Here is an 18,243-nt window from a genome sequence, read left to right on the forward strand (position 1 = left end):
CAGGCAATATATGAAAGGATGATGCTTTAATATCTTAAGAAATAAAAAAGGTACTTTTTTCATTTTTTTCTTATTTATTTTTAAAATATTTTCACCCAAAGGCTGTAATTTGTAAATCTTGCAATTTTAAGACAATGATATTAAAATTTTACAATTTAATTATAATTATAAAAAAGGGAAAAAATAACAAAGGGAAAACAAAAGGAAGCTTTTTCAAAGCAACATTAAAGAATCAAACTTTAAAAATGAAAAATTGAAAAAAAAAAAAACCTTCTTTCGAAAACTGTGAAAAAGACCTCTCTTTCTCTAGACCTTGCATTATTTGCATTTATTTGCGTTCATCCAATGGTATAAATCTAAAAAGAAAAAAAAAAGAGAAAAAAAGAAAAGCAAATCCCATCAATCAGCTACCTTTTGATCGATCAAGGAATCTGATCATCAATCCAAAAACAGATTGATAGCCGTTGGATTTGATGACTCCTATGTTGACATGTCGCCGGCGTTAATAGACCCCGGAGGAGCTTCTTATTCAACCCCCAATGGTCAGGTTTCTTCTGGTCCTTTTACATTGAATTCATTTGGGTCTTTTTCTGTTTCTCAATCGAAATTTTCACAAGAAAAGATGAACCCATCTTCTAGTTTTGGATTTGGAAGCGATTTTAATTCTGGGTTTTCGGATTCCAACCCGAATAATCCCGATTTTAGCTTCAATACGCCGTCCACACAACGACCATCGGCCGGCCTTGCTAGGCCAAGGCTTGTTAAAATTAGAAAGCAATTGAATTCCCATAATTTGAAATCTTCAGGCGATTTAGGAATTCGGTTAGGGCCGGGTTTTAATCCATTTCGGCCTGTGTCCGGTGTTCCAGGCCCGGGTGGGAATTTAGAGGGAGGAGTTGTGGAAGAAATGAGGAATTTGAGAATTGGGAAAGGTTGTGGTTTAGGTGATCAAAGTTTAGTTTTTAAGCTTCCGGACGAGTTAAGGAAGTTGAACATCGAGGACGGTTCCAAGGGTAATTGGAGCAATGTGAATGATAGCAACGTAGGTGGTTATCTTGGAGAAGGTGTGGAAACTGGAAAACTTCCGGATGAGTTGCAGAGCAAGTTGAATATTAAAGGCGGTGAGGATTTTGTTGATGGAAGTAAGAAGGTATTCGTATTTACGGGCGGAAAAGGTAGTGATTCTTTGGTCGGAAGCTCAACAGATGCTGTTCGAGATAGGATCAAGAATTTGAATATAAAGGGGTCCGATGATAGTAAAACGAATGAGAAGACAGGTGAAAAGTCTGGTCATCTTGGTGGGGAAAGAGAGAAGGTATTGTCAACTGAGATGGAGAGGAAATTGAATATTAAGAGTGTTTCGGGAGATTCTACTGCTCAAACTGACAAGGGATTTTCTTCTTCACAAATATTTGGAAATGATGTACGAACTGAAAAGTTGGATGATAAGAAGCTCGAAGAGTTCAGTAATTCTCTACATAAAGAATCTGTTTTCCAGGCAGCAACATCGGGTTTGTATCCAAGTGATATTAGACCTGGTGAAGCTGCAGCATCATCAACTCTGTTTTCATCTACTACAATGCATTTCCAGCCCGGTGCAAATTCCTTTGGCTCGACTTCTAGTAAACCAGAAAAGAAGGATGGGTTTGGTTTTACGGCCAAACAAGATACTATAGATACACCCTTTGTAGAATTCAAAACTCCTCATTCACAGGCAAATATGTTCTTTGGATTAAATAAAAAATTAGAATTTAGTGCAAAGAAAGAAACCAGTAAAACCACAAAAGTCAAGAAAAGGAAAGGAAAGTTGAAGCAATCTACACCAGTCCAGCTACGGCATGGACCAGATTTTGTTTCTAGTAAAACTGGTGCTTGGGATAATGCAGATGCTTCGGAGTATTCACCAATGGATGTCTCACCATATCAAGAAACCCTAGCTGATACTCGATGTTCAAGAGAATCTTCCGTAGTTTCGGATGAGTCACAACCAGTAGTTCCCAATGATGCAATAGATGAGGATCTGGTTACTGCAACACAACATATGGATATAAAAGGAAGTGAGAAAGATGAAATAAAAATGGAGGGTTATGGAGATGTTTTCAATAAAGCTGTTGCTACTAAAGCTCCTCAAGAAGATTCTGTATCAGGGGCTGAAACTGAAAGCTTTATATCTGCAGTTGAGGAGATAGATGATAACAGTGATATTGCTCTTAGTTCAGCTGAAAAGGAAGTCACTTCGAGATTGAATATCGAGAGGCAAGATAGTGACACTCAGATGTACTTTTCTTCCACTTCTAATTCAGAACATATAAGTGGGTGTGACTTCACCTTTGCTGCGTCTTCTTCAGCTCAAAGTCAACTATCATCACCAACACGCTATCACCGAAAGAAGAATTCGGCTAAAATTTCTTTTGATACTCCTTATTCCGGTTCAAATGTGAGAATTCCTTGTGCATCGTCTTCTGCACAGTTTTCTCCTTACCCTGGAGCTTCAGTGCATTTATCTCCCCTACAAGGTCAAAAAACAGATTTATCTACTCTGCAAAGCAACGTTGGAGGGAATTCTATGCTGAACAAAGGACCGGAGATCAAGCATGATTCTAATTTGACTGGTGCAAGCACTGCAGCTCAGGAATCATGTGAAAAGTGGCGATTAAGGTTATTATTAGTTTTTGATAAATTACCTTCATTCTTTTAAAACATATTGTTTCCAAGTAGATTAATAATTTGTAAGTTCTCATAGAGGTAAAAGTACCATGGAGGCCTGTGTACTAGGAGTCAAATTGCATTTTGCCCCCTCTACTAAAAAACTGGACAAATTACTCCCTGTACATTAGATCAAAGATAAAACTGGTTTGGTTGACGAAATAACCAGATAATTACATGTGGCATGCCATGCATACCTCATCTTGACAGACAGGGACCAATTTTTAACAATAAAAATGGATGAAAATTTTAACAGAAGGACTAGCTTGCTCTTTGATCTTATGTATAGGACTAATTTAGTCAATTTTTTTAGTAGTGGGAATAAAATGCAATCTAACGTATAGTACAAGGGCCTCCATGGTACTTTTACCTTCTCATAGATCATACTTGGTCCATCTTGTAATTTGGTGATGATACCTCCACTGATAAATCCATTTTGTATATACCAGGGGAAACCAAGCCTATGCGAATGGAGATTCATCCAAAGCTGAGGAATATTATACACAAGGGATAAGTTGTATTCCTGAGAGTGAGACATCTAAAAGCTGCCTTCGAGCATTGATGCTGTGCTATAGCAACCGTGCAGCTACACGAATGTCTCTTGGAAGAATGAAAGATGCACTAGGAGATTGCATGATGGCCATGGCAATAGATCCCAACTTTTCAAGGGTTCAACTTAGAGCAGCTAAGTAAGGCTCCTCATTTGTTTCATTTTCTTTAATTTAAGTCACTGCTGCTCTGGAATTGTGTATAATTCTGTATTTCCGTTTCAACTTTATAAATTCCTTATATACACTGTAGTTATTAAAGATTGAATTTTTTTTTTTTAAGTCTTTGTTGCATGAGAATTTATAAGTATTTGTTTCAGATTACTGACTATGCTTTCCATTTCCTACATACACATTTCTCTGTGGAGCCAATATTGCTCTGCATTGTTATCCAGTTATCATTGTTAGGCTGTTGGTTTTGTAATTAATTTGCATTTCAGTGAACTGTTATTAGTTTGGTTCATGTTTGTTATCGGCTTTCTCGTAGCTCCCCTAACCCTGGCTTGATTTTTTCTTTTCCTTCTAGTTGCTACCTTGCCCTTGGGGAAGTTGAGAACTCAATGCGATACTTCAGGAAGTGCTTGCAATCTGGAACTGATGTTTATGTGGACCGAAAAATTGCATTAGAAGCCTCTGATGGCCTACAAAAGACACAGGTGCTTATTGTTATACACACACATGACTAAATTTAGGTTTATTTGAGGTGATGATAATGTGACTGATGAGTTCCTCTTTGACAGAAAGTGTCTGAATGCATGCACCAATCTACCGAACTTTTGCAAAGAAGAACATCTGATGGTGGCGAGAGTGCTGTGGAACTAATTGCTGAAGCCTTGAAAATAAGCATGTACTCGGAAAAATTACTTGAAATGAAAGCGGAAGCCCTTTTCATTGTATGTTTATTCCCGTAAACTTTTTCTAAATGTAGAACTCATGAAAGTAGATCATTTATTGTCTCAGGAAGATTGTTGGAATTATAATAACAATTTTTCTATTTGCAGCTGCGCAAATACGAAGAGGTAATTCAGCTGTGTGAGAAGACATTTGATTCAGCTGAAAAGAATTCCTTATCATTTGATAGCAATGGTCAAATAGCCAATCTGGATAGTTCGAGTTTCTTGAAGGACTTGACCTTTAGAGTTTGGCGGTGTCGCATGATCTTCAAATCTTATTTTCATCTGGGAAAGCTTGAAGAGGCTATTGCTTTTCTGGAGAAGCAAGAGGAATTGCAGTCCTCTATGTATAGGTAAACTTCACGGCCCTCCACTCATTCAATATATTAATTTATGTGCTGTACTACAATGATTGGTGCACATTCTTGGGTTTATCCAGGGATGGAAGCAACAGTCTAGAATCATCAATCCCATTGGCTGCTACTGTCCGCGAACTCTTGAGTCATAAGGTATTTTTCCTTGACATAATTTTTGCACTAAGAAACTTTTCTAGTTTATGCACACCTATGCATGTCATTGTCCTTTTGTTCACCTGGTGATATAGGTAAACTATATTCACTAGTATATTTACAACATTAACAAAATTATACTTTAGTGCACATTGGAGACATTAATAGAAATTATGTGTACTGAAAAGTAAATTATTCATGAACTTTCTATTAAAACAGAATTTTAAAAACAAAATTTCAGGTCATAACGGATCAGGTACAGATAATAAACAATTTTTTGAGTTGGGATATGGTATCCAAATATGATTATCTTGGTTGAACTGGCTTTCATTAAGGATATTGTAAAGTTGTATTGTGCCAAAAACTGCCCCATTGCTATCCCAAAGTATAAAACCAGTACTCAGAAGTCTCGTGTACTTTGCGGTGTATCGATAAAAGGTTTGGTCTCAAATGCAATTATTTCATTTATCTGCAGGCTGCAGGGAATAAATCATTTCAATCGGGAAGACACTTGGAAGCTGTTGAACATTATACTGCTGCTTTATCTGGCAATATGGAGTCCCGGCCTTTTTCAGCTATTTGTTTCTGTAATCGTGCTGCTGCGTATAAAGCACTGGGTCAAATCACTGATGCAATTGCTGATTGCAGCCTTGCCATAGCACTCAACGGCAATTATTTGAAGGTTTGTCTGCAAACTGATGTTATCTTTATGCTCATACATAGGAATATGAAAATGATTTATGGAACTAAGAAATGTAAATTTCAATTCCAGCAAGACCATTGGTATTTTTTGTTTGGTGACATATTTGCGGTTTCACATTGTTGCAGGCAATATCTAGACGAGCCACTTTATACGAGATGGTTAGAGACTACGATCAAGCAGCCAGTGATATTGAAAGATTTATTTCGCTTCTCATGAAGCAAATGGAGGCGAAGACCAATCAAATTGGAACAACTGACCGACCAATGAACTTTGCAAATGACTTGAGACAAGCTCGTTTGTGGCTTTCTGAAATCGAGGAAGAAGACAAAAAGGAAGTCCCTCTGGATTTCTATCTAATTTTGTAAGTTTATTCATTTGTGATCATAATTGGCATTTGGAAATCATCAAAGTTCATACGAACATGGATCCTCAAGGCCACTTTGTCTTAATATCATATTCATTTCTTTGCTTTTTCCTTAAACCTTTTCAAATATTTTTATCTTGGTAGTTAATTTTAGATTTCATATTCAAGTTTAAACCTTACCAGATTATTTTAATTGTAACGGCAGGGGGGTCGAACCATCTGTTTCAGCAGCAGAAATTAAGAAGGCATATCGGAAATCTGCTCTTAGACATCATCCTGACAAGGTTTCATATATATGCTGCTATATGCATATTTTTTAAAGTTCGATGCCAATCTGTCTGATTTATTTTTATTTTTGTGTGTGTAGGCTGTTCAATCCCTTGTAAGACATGAAAACGGAGATGATAGGCTTTGGAAGGAGATAAGAGAAGAGGCCTACAAGGATGCTGACAAACTATTTAAGATAATTGGAGAGGCATATGCTATACTTTCGGACCCTATCAAGGTATGTGTTACCCTTTATCCGATACATCTATGCCTTCCTTTAGGTGCAATATGATACATTTATGTTTACAGTATTTGGAACTATATATTACCAAGGTACTCTTAGATGATATTTTGTGACTGATTGGTTTAAGGTTTAAGGTTTAGGAGCATGCTTTAAAAGGCAAACAATCTTGGGACAGACCTGTGTATGCCACAAATTCCTTTTATGATGTGTCCGAATACATGAATCGATTTGATTTAAAAGGAATAGTGAAAGAACAGATATTTGTCTATATATAGAGAGAGAGAGGCAGAACATCGGAAGTATGAGTTATTCCGATTGGCACTCAATAGCGGATTCTAGGCAATGCATAGTTTGCCGTTCTATAGCTTTTCTCCTGACCTAAACATTGAATTGTCTTCTTAGCCATGATTTCATATTTAAATGTTTGACATTCATTTCCTATTAATATCTGGACGTGGATACGAGGATATAATCCTTCAAGGACCTTTCAAATACATTAAAAATAGTCCTTTCCTTTTGATCACCAATTCATTTTTCCTTCAAATAAATTGATGTGTCCTACCATCGAATGAATTTGGTATTGTTCAAGTTTCTATATACTCGGGAAACCTAACCGTTCCATCTAAGGACCGATTATCTCGTATTTTTTAGAAAAGAAAACGTGAATGTTAACAGGACTTTATTTCTTTTTTGCTTGGGGTTACCGAGAAAATATGGCGTGTGTTCTTTAATCTTGTAACATCGTCTTCTTGCAGCGCTCAAGGTACGATCTTGAAGAAGAGTCGAGAAATGTGCAAAAGAAACGTACTGGAGCCACATCCAGAGCCGCTACAACAGATGCTCAAAGTTATTCAGTAGATAGAAGTAGGCAACATTGGAGGGAGGTCAGAAGATCGTACGGCTTCTCAACCTCCAAAGCATCCGAAACCACTCAATCAAGCAGATTCTATTGACAATTATGAGCCTTGCGTTAGAAGAGAATCTCGAGATCTAACAATTCCAATACAGATTAAGAACTCAACAGAACGGAATCTACTCTGACCGTAATCAAGAACTAGGTGTGTGCTCTTACCGAAGGGTTGGTTTCTTTAACACTATATCAATGGATTTAAATATGAACTAACAAAGTTGAACAGTTGAAATCTGAAAGAAGCCCTTTCTGTTTCAAGGACATTGCTTGCTTATCAAGTAAACCAAAAAAAAAAAATAGTACAGGTGACATCATAAACACCATGGAAGCTTTGAAGGGTTTTTGCAGCTTTCTTCCTCAAGCTGATATTCCCTAATTTTGAGAGCAGTTTTTTTTTTTTTTGGTTTTGGGGGAGGTTAATACATTTTACCATATTTTCTTGATTGATTGTTTGATTTAATTGCTTTGTTTATGAAAAAGAGATGAAGCTTCTGAAATGAAAGATGTTTTGATTGTGTACAGTTGTTTTTCACCATTTGAAAAATCAAAGTTTGAACGAGTAAACTCTTTTGATCTTCTATTATTGCTTTGCTTCTCTTTTTTGTTTTTTTGTTGTTGTTAGTAGTGTATTCATATCATGTTTATGTTATGTTTTTTATTCGTAATAATTTTTGATGTATTATATGTTTTATATAAATTTTGACACGTTAATAATTCATCAAATATACCATGTCGATCTTTATATTAGATGTCGATTACGTTTTATTCTTTCTATTAAAAAATAGATATATTTATCTCTTTCTATTAGAACAAAGAACAAATGGTTTTTTTTGTTAACATCTAATTGTGTTGTTAAAAATTGACGTGGCTAATGAAATGATTAGATAGTGATAAGTATCGTGTCACCTATATTTTATGTTGACATGTAAAGACCAATTTTTAACAGTAGAATTGAATGAAATTTTAAACAGAATGATTAGTTTACTCTTTGATATAATGTACCGAGACTAAGTTGTCTATTTTTTTTAGTAGATGGGACAAAATGCAATCTGATTCTCCCTTCGTGCTACTTCTACCTTCAATATTGTTATATCATATTTTGTATAGTGCATTAACTAGAGTTGATATTTTGTGCAGGGTTTATCTATGTTATATTTATATATTTGATTGGATTAGTGTCACAAGTCAATTTAAAAATAATTAAAATTTATTTTACTTAAAAATAAATATTATTAAAAGATTTTATTTTTATATAAAATTTATTAAAATAATTAAACCCAAAAAATCAACAGTGCTACAATATAGTAATGATTAGAATAATCACATCTTGGGACTAGATCATTTTAGTGTAATTTAATTCCGAGTTAACTGTGTTAAAAGTTTTAAATTTTAAATTAGTTTTCAAACTTTAAATTTTTCTAATGGAGTCACGTCAAAATATATTTAAATTAAACAAATCTTCCGGTTAGTGTAATTGTATGTTTAAGTGTTAAATATATATATTAGATTAGTAACATTTATAAGTCAATCGAAGTCGATTAAGTCTTAGCTTGATTGACATGGGCATTATTGTTAATACAGAAGGGAGTGAGTTCGAGTATGCTGAAGCGCATTATCCTCCTATTTATGGGTTGCAGAGGGGTAATAGATAATTCTAGGCATAGTGTCAAAGAGAACAGATATGACAGAACTTATAATGAGATTATTGTTAAATCATTTTGTTAAAATTTTCATTTATTTTTATTGTTAAAAACTAGTTCTTATTCGCTAGAATAAAGTACACACGTGTGAAACTGTTTGATTATTCCGCTAACTATACAATTTGCGAAAGAAAATAAAGGAGATTTAAAATAAAATTTATAATTAAAAAAGTGAAAGAAATGACGTGTACGAGTCACGTGACTACATCATGTCAAAAAGGAGAATCCGACGTGGCACGCGGAAAAACGTGAACGACTCTGCACCAAAGACTTAAAGACTAGAGAGAAAGAGCGAAGGGGCAAAACCGGAAACACATAATTATAAAAATATTTTTAAAAATTATAATATATCAGAGGCAGTCCCCTCTATTACCGGTGATGAGCTGTCAAAGCAGGAAAAATACACGTGTCATGCATTAACCTACGGTGGTCCCATCTAAGCTGGGACAACAAGAAGTAAAAATTAAATTATTAAATAAATAAATAAATAAAATCAAATACAAACATAGTATATGTCAATTGAAATTATCTTATTAGTTATTTTTTTAATATCTGTATTATATTTAATTTATTATTAAAATATTTATTTTTAAATTAATTCAACCACTTTTTTTTTTGAATTCTATTTTTACCGATTTTTAACAATTTACTCATAAACGGATATATCGAACGATTTTTAATCCAACCGATCAGTCCGATTCCAACTATATTGTTAACAACTACAAGTGGAACCAAAAATGTAAATATTTACTGTTTCTAATCTCGGGGTGAAAAAAGTTAAAATAAGTTACCGTGAGAAGTTGTGAGTTGCGAGAGATAAAAAGAATATTTCTCAGGTATTTTTATTTTTTTATATAATTTATTTTAATATATATATTAACGATTTTCCAGGTTGGCTTTGCTGGCTGACACTTTGAGGGATGTAATGATTTACAGTTGGACTTTGAGAAATTAAATCAAATCATGTTTTCTAAATTACAATAATATATTTTAAAAAAAAACAATGGAGCTTCATGCATTCTAGGTCCTTACTAGAGTTTCATAATTTATTTCCATTTTTCGTAAAAATTAAATATATTATATTAATAGTAACGAAAAGTTACAAAATGGTCATTTAATTATTTAATTTGTGTTTTTATCACCTAACTATCTTGGGTTTTTGAGTATTTTCGTTTTTACATCACCACTAGTGATTAAAAAAACAAATAAATAGTTAAATGACTATTTTGTGACTTTTTATAATTGAGTGACTAAAAAGAAAAGAAATATAGTTGGGTGACTACTGATATAAACTTACCTGAATTAATTATCGAGCCGATTAAATTATCCTAAAATTATTTAAATGGAATCAAATTAATTAAATCGAACCAATTTAACCGAGATTAATTAAGATATTGATTCAAAGAAATATTTTAAATCGATTAAATTATAAAATTATTTAATTCTTATTTTATTTAATCGAATAAATGGTATTCAAATCTACAACCCTTGGTAACAGTTTTACAAGGTTTTGCCGACATACCATATTATTGATTGATGTGAAATCAGTTAAAATAAATTTTATATTAACTTATTTTTCAATTAAAATTTGTCTTCCTGTTTAAATAAATATTTAAATTAAATTAAAATTATTTATTAAAAGACTTAACTAATTAATTAATTAATTGTTAAAACATGTTTAAAATTTTGATAAGGTTTTCGAGAACTTTAAAATCTTAAATTTGAGCATCATGTGTTCGACACTTAATTAAAATCGAATAATTTATATTAATTTCTTTTAACATTCGACAATTCAACTAACATTAATCAACTCAACCCGAATAAAAAATTAAAATAATCTATTGAGCCTGTTAAATTTGATTGTTCGTTAATATATTTTAAGTTTGACTTCGATTTTATTCGATTTATTTATTTTGTAAAATTTAAAAAAAAACCGAACCGACCAAATATTCATCATAATCAGAAGTTGTTAATTCATCTTTAGACCCCTTTAAAAAAAACAAAAAAAATTGGTGCATTGCATGGCCATGAAAATGCCATGCATTATATATATATATATGTACCACTATTTGTAATGAATGTGAGAGGGACTTGACAATATGTGAAGCCAAAATGGAATTTAAAAAAGCCCTTTGAAATTTTAAGATCTACACAAATCTGGCTACTAAATGTGCACTTTTGGTCACCAACTTTTTCTATTTTAAACCCTCTTTCCATCATTATCTTTTAAAAATATTATATATTAAAAGTTCACTATTTTTAAATATATTTTTAAATACAATTATATAAAACATGATTTTTTTAGAGTAAAATATATTAAAAGTTACTGAACTATTAATAACTTTATATTTTGATCATTCAACTTTGAAAATTTATAAAATAGCCGTTAAACTATTTAGAAGTTTTCATGATTAAGTCATTGGGATTATTTTCTTTTTTGATGAACGGTATTTTAGATCTAAGCCGATCTGACGTTAAATGTCGAAGATAGGTGAAAAAAATGTTCGGATTTTGGCACATAAATTCGTGACTTTCAGAGTTGTTTTATGAAAAAATAAACTAAATTAAAGAATAGGAGGGAAATGAGAGGTGTCAATTGGTGCCGGTGGTATGAATGAAGAAGGTTATACAACGACAATTTTAACAACTCAATGATTTTAATGAAAACTTTTGAATAGTTTAATAACTTTTTTAAAATTAAATATCTAAAATATAAATTTACTGATAATTTGATGTAATTTTCCCAATTTTTTATTCACTATTAAATTAGAAATGGGTAATAATTTTATTAAATTTAACTATATTTATTTGTGACTTGACAAGTGAGAGATTGTCAAACCACACTTTAGGAGGAAATTAATCAATTATATATTATATTATATTATATTACAATGGGTTTTATTTTTCAAAAAAGTAGCCATGATTGATTGGACCATATTCTTCATGTTTGTTAGGTTTTAGACATTAATTATGTTACTAACTGCTTTAATTTTCTATATTTATACTGAATAAATTATTATTTTGGACCACATCATTAGGATTTGATAATAATATTTTAAATATATATTTTTTAATTTGATTAATTATTTTTAGAGAGCAATGTACAATATTACCATGTACTAACTTGAGTAAAATTTTAAAAGGCCAGAAGTTAAATTTATCTTTTTAGGAGGGTCGGAGTCCTTGTTAGCGTTCTTATTGCCACCCCATAGACCATTGATTCTCGACGTAACTAATCGATTTGATCTAGTTTTAACAACCATGATCAAAACACATTGAAATTTTAGCCAGAATAATTGAAAACCGATACATTACATACAGACCAATACTATTTCAGTAGCAACTAACATGATCAATACGCGAGTTAAGCAGTATTTAACCATCTATGCCAATTCATAAAAAGATACATTTTTCAGTTGTTTTTGTCAAGGAGGTCATGGATAGCGTCATTCTAAATCTAAGATAATTTTTTACCCATGTTCACTGCATCAATTGTTGATAAAGTGTACAATAAGAAAGGAGGACAAGAAGGAACAAGGAGCAAATCAATGTGGTGTTGTGGAGGTCGATTCATCTAAAGAGACCAAAAGCCGAAACAATGACAAGAAGGCAGGCCGATTGAGAAGATAATTGCTTAGCGTGCCAAAAAATTGATCCGGTCTTCATCGCTAACCAGAATATTTATAGGAGAGATCCCATTATTTATTAGTGTGAAGTGATAAGTTATTATGAATAAAGTTATCATTATCTAATACGTGAATGAAATGCACCACGAGGCCCATTCCATTATTCATTCAATCCGTTCAAGGTCGTTGTGTTTGAATAAGCCCCTCGTAACTTTAAAAGCGTGTTCACACCTAAAAAGTGAGTGTCTAACCAATTTTAAGAGGTGAGAGCAAATGATCGAGAGCACAAAAGATTAATGGCTCATTAATCAAAGCGGGTAATCAAGTACAATACTATTTTAAACGAAATCAACAAAGAGTTCTGCTGATACTGACATGTGTCCACGTAACGGAAGGATATAATAAATACCAACCACCACGATGAATTCGCGAGTTAAACAATATTTAACGTCCTGTCCCAACACATAAAAAATTGGTCTTATAACACTGATGCAACGGAAAATAGTCCATAAAATGAAAAAAAAATTAACGCACGTGTGGAAAATTAATTATTATTTTTTAAAACGACGACCTTTTCTCTTGTCTAGTCAAGTCAACTTGCTTTAAAACACCAAAAACGAATTGTACGGTCAAGATCAATCAGTCGAATCTGACATTAAATCTAAGGTCCAGATCAATTTCTCAGTCTCCTAACAGTATTTCATAATATCGCGCGATATATTGGAGTCTGGTAAGTGGAAGCTGTATATGTGTGATGTATCGCCGTAGTACGATCAACTTCAATTAATGTTTTTTTCCTTGAAAAGTTCAAAAAATAAATTACAAATAAATGCAATAATTAACATACAAAAATGATTAATTTATTAAATTTTATATGAACATAAAATCATAATAAAATTATAATGTAAAATAAAAATAATTATTCAGTAGAGTTTATAGGATTAAGATTAATTTTTTAAATACAATAATTAACATACAAAACTCGTTTTTATTTTTTATTTTTAAATGATTAAATCTTATAAAATTTTAATAATTTATTTAATTAAAATCAAATCAATTAGTCCGAATTTATAAATTATTTTCTTGTTATGAAAAAGAACAATATAAAATTGGTTTCCAAAACTCCATAAACATGTTGCTTTTTCATTAAAAGAATAAAAAATGGTTGCTTTGTTGAAAGGCAACATTTATAATATATTAATATATATATATATATTTCACGTCTTATTTATAACCTGTTTAAAACTATTCTATCGAGTCTTGACTCGATTGATATGAGTATTATTGTCAATTCAAAAGAGTGGATTTGAGTATGCTGAAATGTACTATTCTCTTATTTATTGATAGGAGGAGACTATGAGTAGTGTAATGCGTCTAACTTTCTTTTTATCTCACTCCATAGTATCTAATCTCACCGCTATAACGAAATTGTTAAGAGAAAAAACATGTCTAAAATAAGCGTTTTTATTACATTTATTTTAAACCTAATAAATTATTGTCTTATTGAAAACATAAACACAATATTTTTATTTTAGTTTTTTTGGAAAACACAGAAATATTTCTCATTGGTTGACAGCCTTTAATTAACTGTATACTGTGAAAATAAAAATAAAAAAACAATAAATGGCAGCAAATGTAAAATTAAATAACAAAAGGTTAAAAACACAAATTGGATGGTACAGTTTTACAGCTTTTTTATTTTGTTGTTGTTGAAACACAGCTGGAATTAGCGGGAGACAGCTGTCATTTTTTTGTACGGAACAAATACGCAGCTACCGTCGCCGTTTTATTTAAAAAAATTTATTCTTTTTTTGGGACTTTTTATGTGGGACTTTTTCAGGCTTTTGAATGATTTTTTTTTGTATTGGTTGATGACATTTGGGAATTTTACTTTCCTTTCTCATTTTACTTAAAATGCCCTTGCCCTTTTTTGGGGCAATTTTAAATGTATAAAGTGCTTCTGTAATTTTTTTTTATAAGTCTAATATAACATAGAAGGGTTAAAATGTAATTTAACTCTTAATACATAAGCTTCTATGATACTTTTATTGGTTGAGGTTTTAAAATTTTAAGATCTAAGTCGATACTTTATAAACGTTATAATTTTGTGTTCGAGTCTCACGTTAAGTAAATCATGTATGGGTTCTCTTTAGATTTTATTCGATTTAAATCTCATCGTGTTTATACAGTACAAATCATAAATACTACATGTTCAATCAATTATAATTAGAATTAACTCAATACAATGCATAATAGATTAAAAATCGAAATATATTCAAACATATACTAGAGTAAATCTAGATTTTTTTCACTTTTTTAAAGTACATGTGGACTGTCACACGAGTTGCCACATTAGTTTCATTTAAATTTTAACGATCCAATCAAGTTTTTCATTAAAAAAATTGAAATCGACTAAAATTTAAAGGCTAATGATCAAAATGATAAAATAAACAAACGTTAAGGACTATATATGTTATTATACCGTTTTATTTTTAAACTTCTAAAACAAGATTTTAATCTTTCAACTGAATTCACCATAAAGTGAATGTTTGGTGGGTTGGTTCATAACTAACAATATTTTAGGCATAATGTAGTTTATGTTTCCGACAAATTGCTTCATAGCACCATTGAATTTCAACATGTTTGTCAATGGGACAGGTTGTCCATTGAAATTGGAACACTAATTTACAGTGCCATTCTAACAAAGCATGTAATCTTAACAAAGTCAAAATGTTTTTTAATTTTGAATAAATAAATGGATTTCAATAGTAGATTTGAAAATCTTAATTTATTACCAGAAAATACTGAATTAGATCTGAATAATAAATATCTAAATTCGAGCTGTACTATTTACAGATGATCTGTTATTTTTTATACAGTGCTCAGAGCTACCCATAACCATTTCTCAATCTTTAAATAGTAGGGTAATTTAGTTCAGCACACTTGAACCAACATCCTTCTGCACTGACAATAATATCGATTCCGATCGAATTAAGACTCAATCGACTATTTTTTTAATACGGACTGAATTCTACATTTTAGTTATTTTAAACATGTATTTAATTATTTGTGGTTATTGGATATAGGGAGAGATATAGATTGACTAAGTCAAATTGAAAGCAATCCCTTTTCTTTACGCCACGAAATTATAGTCAATTCAATCAAATTGACACTCACAAGTCTTAGTCTTATGATTAAAATATTGGATTAGAAGTTTGAATTTACGAGAGCACTCACTTGTTTGATTGGTTCACATTTTAGTACCAATTTAAGTAGTTAAATGTTTATTAGTATTTTAATTTCGTTATTGTGGTTAAGGGATTTTAGTTCACACATATATATATATATATATTTATTAATATTATTAGCAGATTGAATCTTAACTCGATCGGTATGAGCATTGTTGCCAATGTAAGAAGATGTGGGTTCGAGTGCGCTGAAGCACATTATCCTCCTATTTATGGGTTGAGAAAGGGCTATGAGTAGTTTTAGATATTATGCAAAAAAGAGCATGTATGATCAGAACCTATAACGAAATTGTCCAAACAAAATATTAATTTGGTTTTAAAAAATAATTGTCCCAAGACAAACAAAAAAAAAAAGTAACATCAATAAGATGAGTTGAATGGTTTTTTTTTTAAATTCACATAATAATTTTAATCGAGATAATTAGTGATATTATAAAATTATATCAAATTAAACTATAAGGACCAAATCTCGAATCTTAGCATAATAAAAGAGCAAAACCATAATTTAACAAAATATAAATTAAATAGTAAAATAGATTTTAGGGTTTATTAAATGAAGGCGTGGACTTGAAATTAAAAAAACATTTAAAAATAATAATTTTTGTAAATTTTTTGGAATATATAATTTTTTTCTTTTAGTTTCATTTTAATAAATAAAGAGAAATTAAATAATAGGAATGAAATAAATTAAAAAATAATTAGTGTGTAGCTGAACATTCTCTAATGACATTTCCACTAAAAAATATAACAATGAAAATGAGATTTAGTTCTTATAATTAAGAAAATTACAATCTGATCCCTTATCAAATTTTTAAATTTCAATTCAAATTATTTTAATACAAAATTGTTAACTTTTGCCTCGGAGTTTTTTAATTTTATATCGATCCCCCGTCACAAAATTCGTGGCTTCAACCTAGCATCGATATTTATTTATTTTAGTAAAGAATAGACCAAAATCATTAAGAACGAACGTAAAGTTATCACAAATCTCACATTATCAACTAACGTACCAAATAAACAAGCGACGTTGATATTACACTCATGGGGGTGAAGCAAAAAAATTTTCTTGGAGGGTTGAATTTTAGTTATATATTTTTATGAAAGTTAAAATGTAATTTCACAATTTTAATAGTTTATACTTTTATAATTTTATCTTTTGAAAAAATGTAAATTTATCATGTACTATTTTAATATTTTATAATTTTTAAAAGATCAAAACTAAAATTTTTCATTTCAGAGGGCCGAACTCCCGCCAGCTCCTGTGTCGGCACAATTAAACTTGGTTATACGATAACGAAAGGTAACATTCCTATTAATAATCTTATATTTATATTTAAACCACATATTTAAGAAAAATTAAAAGAATACTTTAAAACTATAAAACACAAAGGTTAAAATATGCTATAAGTTATCGTACTATTTGTAAATTTAGAATTTAGTCATTGTGCATTTTATTTTTAAATTTATTTTGTTAAATTAGGAGTTCATTACAACGCCACATTTTCTAGTTACATTGCTATAAAGTGAATATTTTTATTTGTTAATAATTGGACCTGATTTTAAAATCTGAAAAAGTAAAGAGACAAAATCCTTAAAAATAAAAGTATAAAGACTAAATTTTAAATTTATGAAAAGTAGAAGGACTTATGACATATTTTGACCAAATATTAATTATGATTAAATTTACTTTAATAAATACGAGTGATTCACGTCTCCACTAATAAAAGAGAGCTAAAACAAAAACATGCTGAAAATGTCTTAATCAAATCAGTCAAAGCCAATCAAATTCCGCCTTTCAAAACTTAAGCCGACCGACCATTTTTTATTGTTATTTTTTTATAAAAAAGCACAACGTCCACGTCATCATTCCCCCCCCCCCACCGCCTAACCGTAATTATCATCAACTTTAATGGGCAATCTTGTTTTAGCCAAAAAACCCAGACAAAAAGTCAAAATTCTCATTAACATTAGAAAAAAAGGGTAAAATTATAATTTATTCTCTTTATTTAGAAAATAAGTAAATTAGTCTTTGTACGTTAGATCAAAGAGCAAACTGATCAGTTTGTTAAAAATATTTTCCATTTCTATTATTAGAAAATGGTACTTGTACGTCAACATTAGTCAATCACGCTAGTTTTTAATAGTAGAATTTTAACAGAAATGGTTAGTTTGCTCTTTGATATGATATACAATGATTAATTCACTTATTATTTTACTAAAAGGGTAATTATTGGTACAAAAGTTTTCATAGTACTTTTACCGAAAAAGGTTCAGTTTTATAAATAAAGTATATGTATTATACATTTTACTGCATTTAATCTATATACTATAGTTCGATATTTATAATCCTTTGTTTTTTTTAAATATGTATTTTCAATCTCAAGACCAAATTTTGGTTAATTTTCATCAAATAATTTGATTGTTTATTATTCGTAAGCATGTGATGATATGATGTCTGCAACTTGACATTTTATTTCCGGTCGGAAAAATTGATTGTAAATTTATAATAGAAAAAGGAAAAAATA

General features: G+C 30.7%; 1 protein-coding gene across 1 annotated transcript; it reads left to right on the forward strand.

The window, feature by feature from the left end:
• The first annotated feature begins 281 nt into the window (after positions 1–281).
• LOC105782939 (uncharacterized) lies at positions 282–7,724 on the forward strand. Its single transcript, XM_012608047.2, has 11 exons — positions 282–2,658; positions 3,156–3,395; positions 3,781–3,910; positions 3,995–4,147; positions 4,256–4,500; positions 4,587–4,656; positions 5,132–5,338; positions 5,485–5,720; positions 5,929–6,007; positions 6,091–6,228; positions 6,990–7,724. The coding sequence occupies exons 1-11, from the start codon at positions 491–493 to the stop codon at positions 7,185–7,187; spliced, it is 3,864 nt and encodes a 1,287-aa protein (XP_012463501.1). The 5' UTR covers positions 282–490; the 3' UTR covers positions 7,188–7,724.
• Positions 7,725–18,243: the final 10,519 nt, after the last annotated feature.

Source organism: Gossypium raimondii, chromosome 13, assembly GCF_025698545.1.
Source record: "Gossypium raimondii isolate GPD5lz chromosome 13, ASM2569854v1, whole genome shotgun sequence".
In the NCBI taxonomy this organism is placed as follows: Eukaryota; Viridiplantae; Streptophyta; class Magnoliopsida; order Malvales; family Malvaceae; genus Gossypium; species Gossypium raimondii.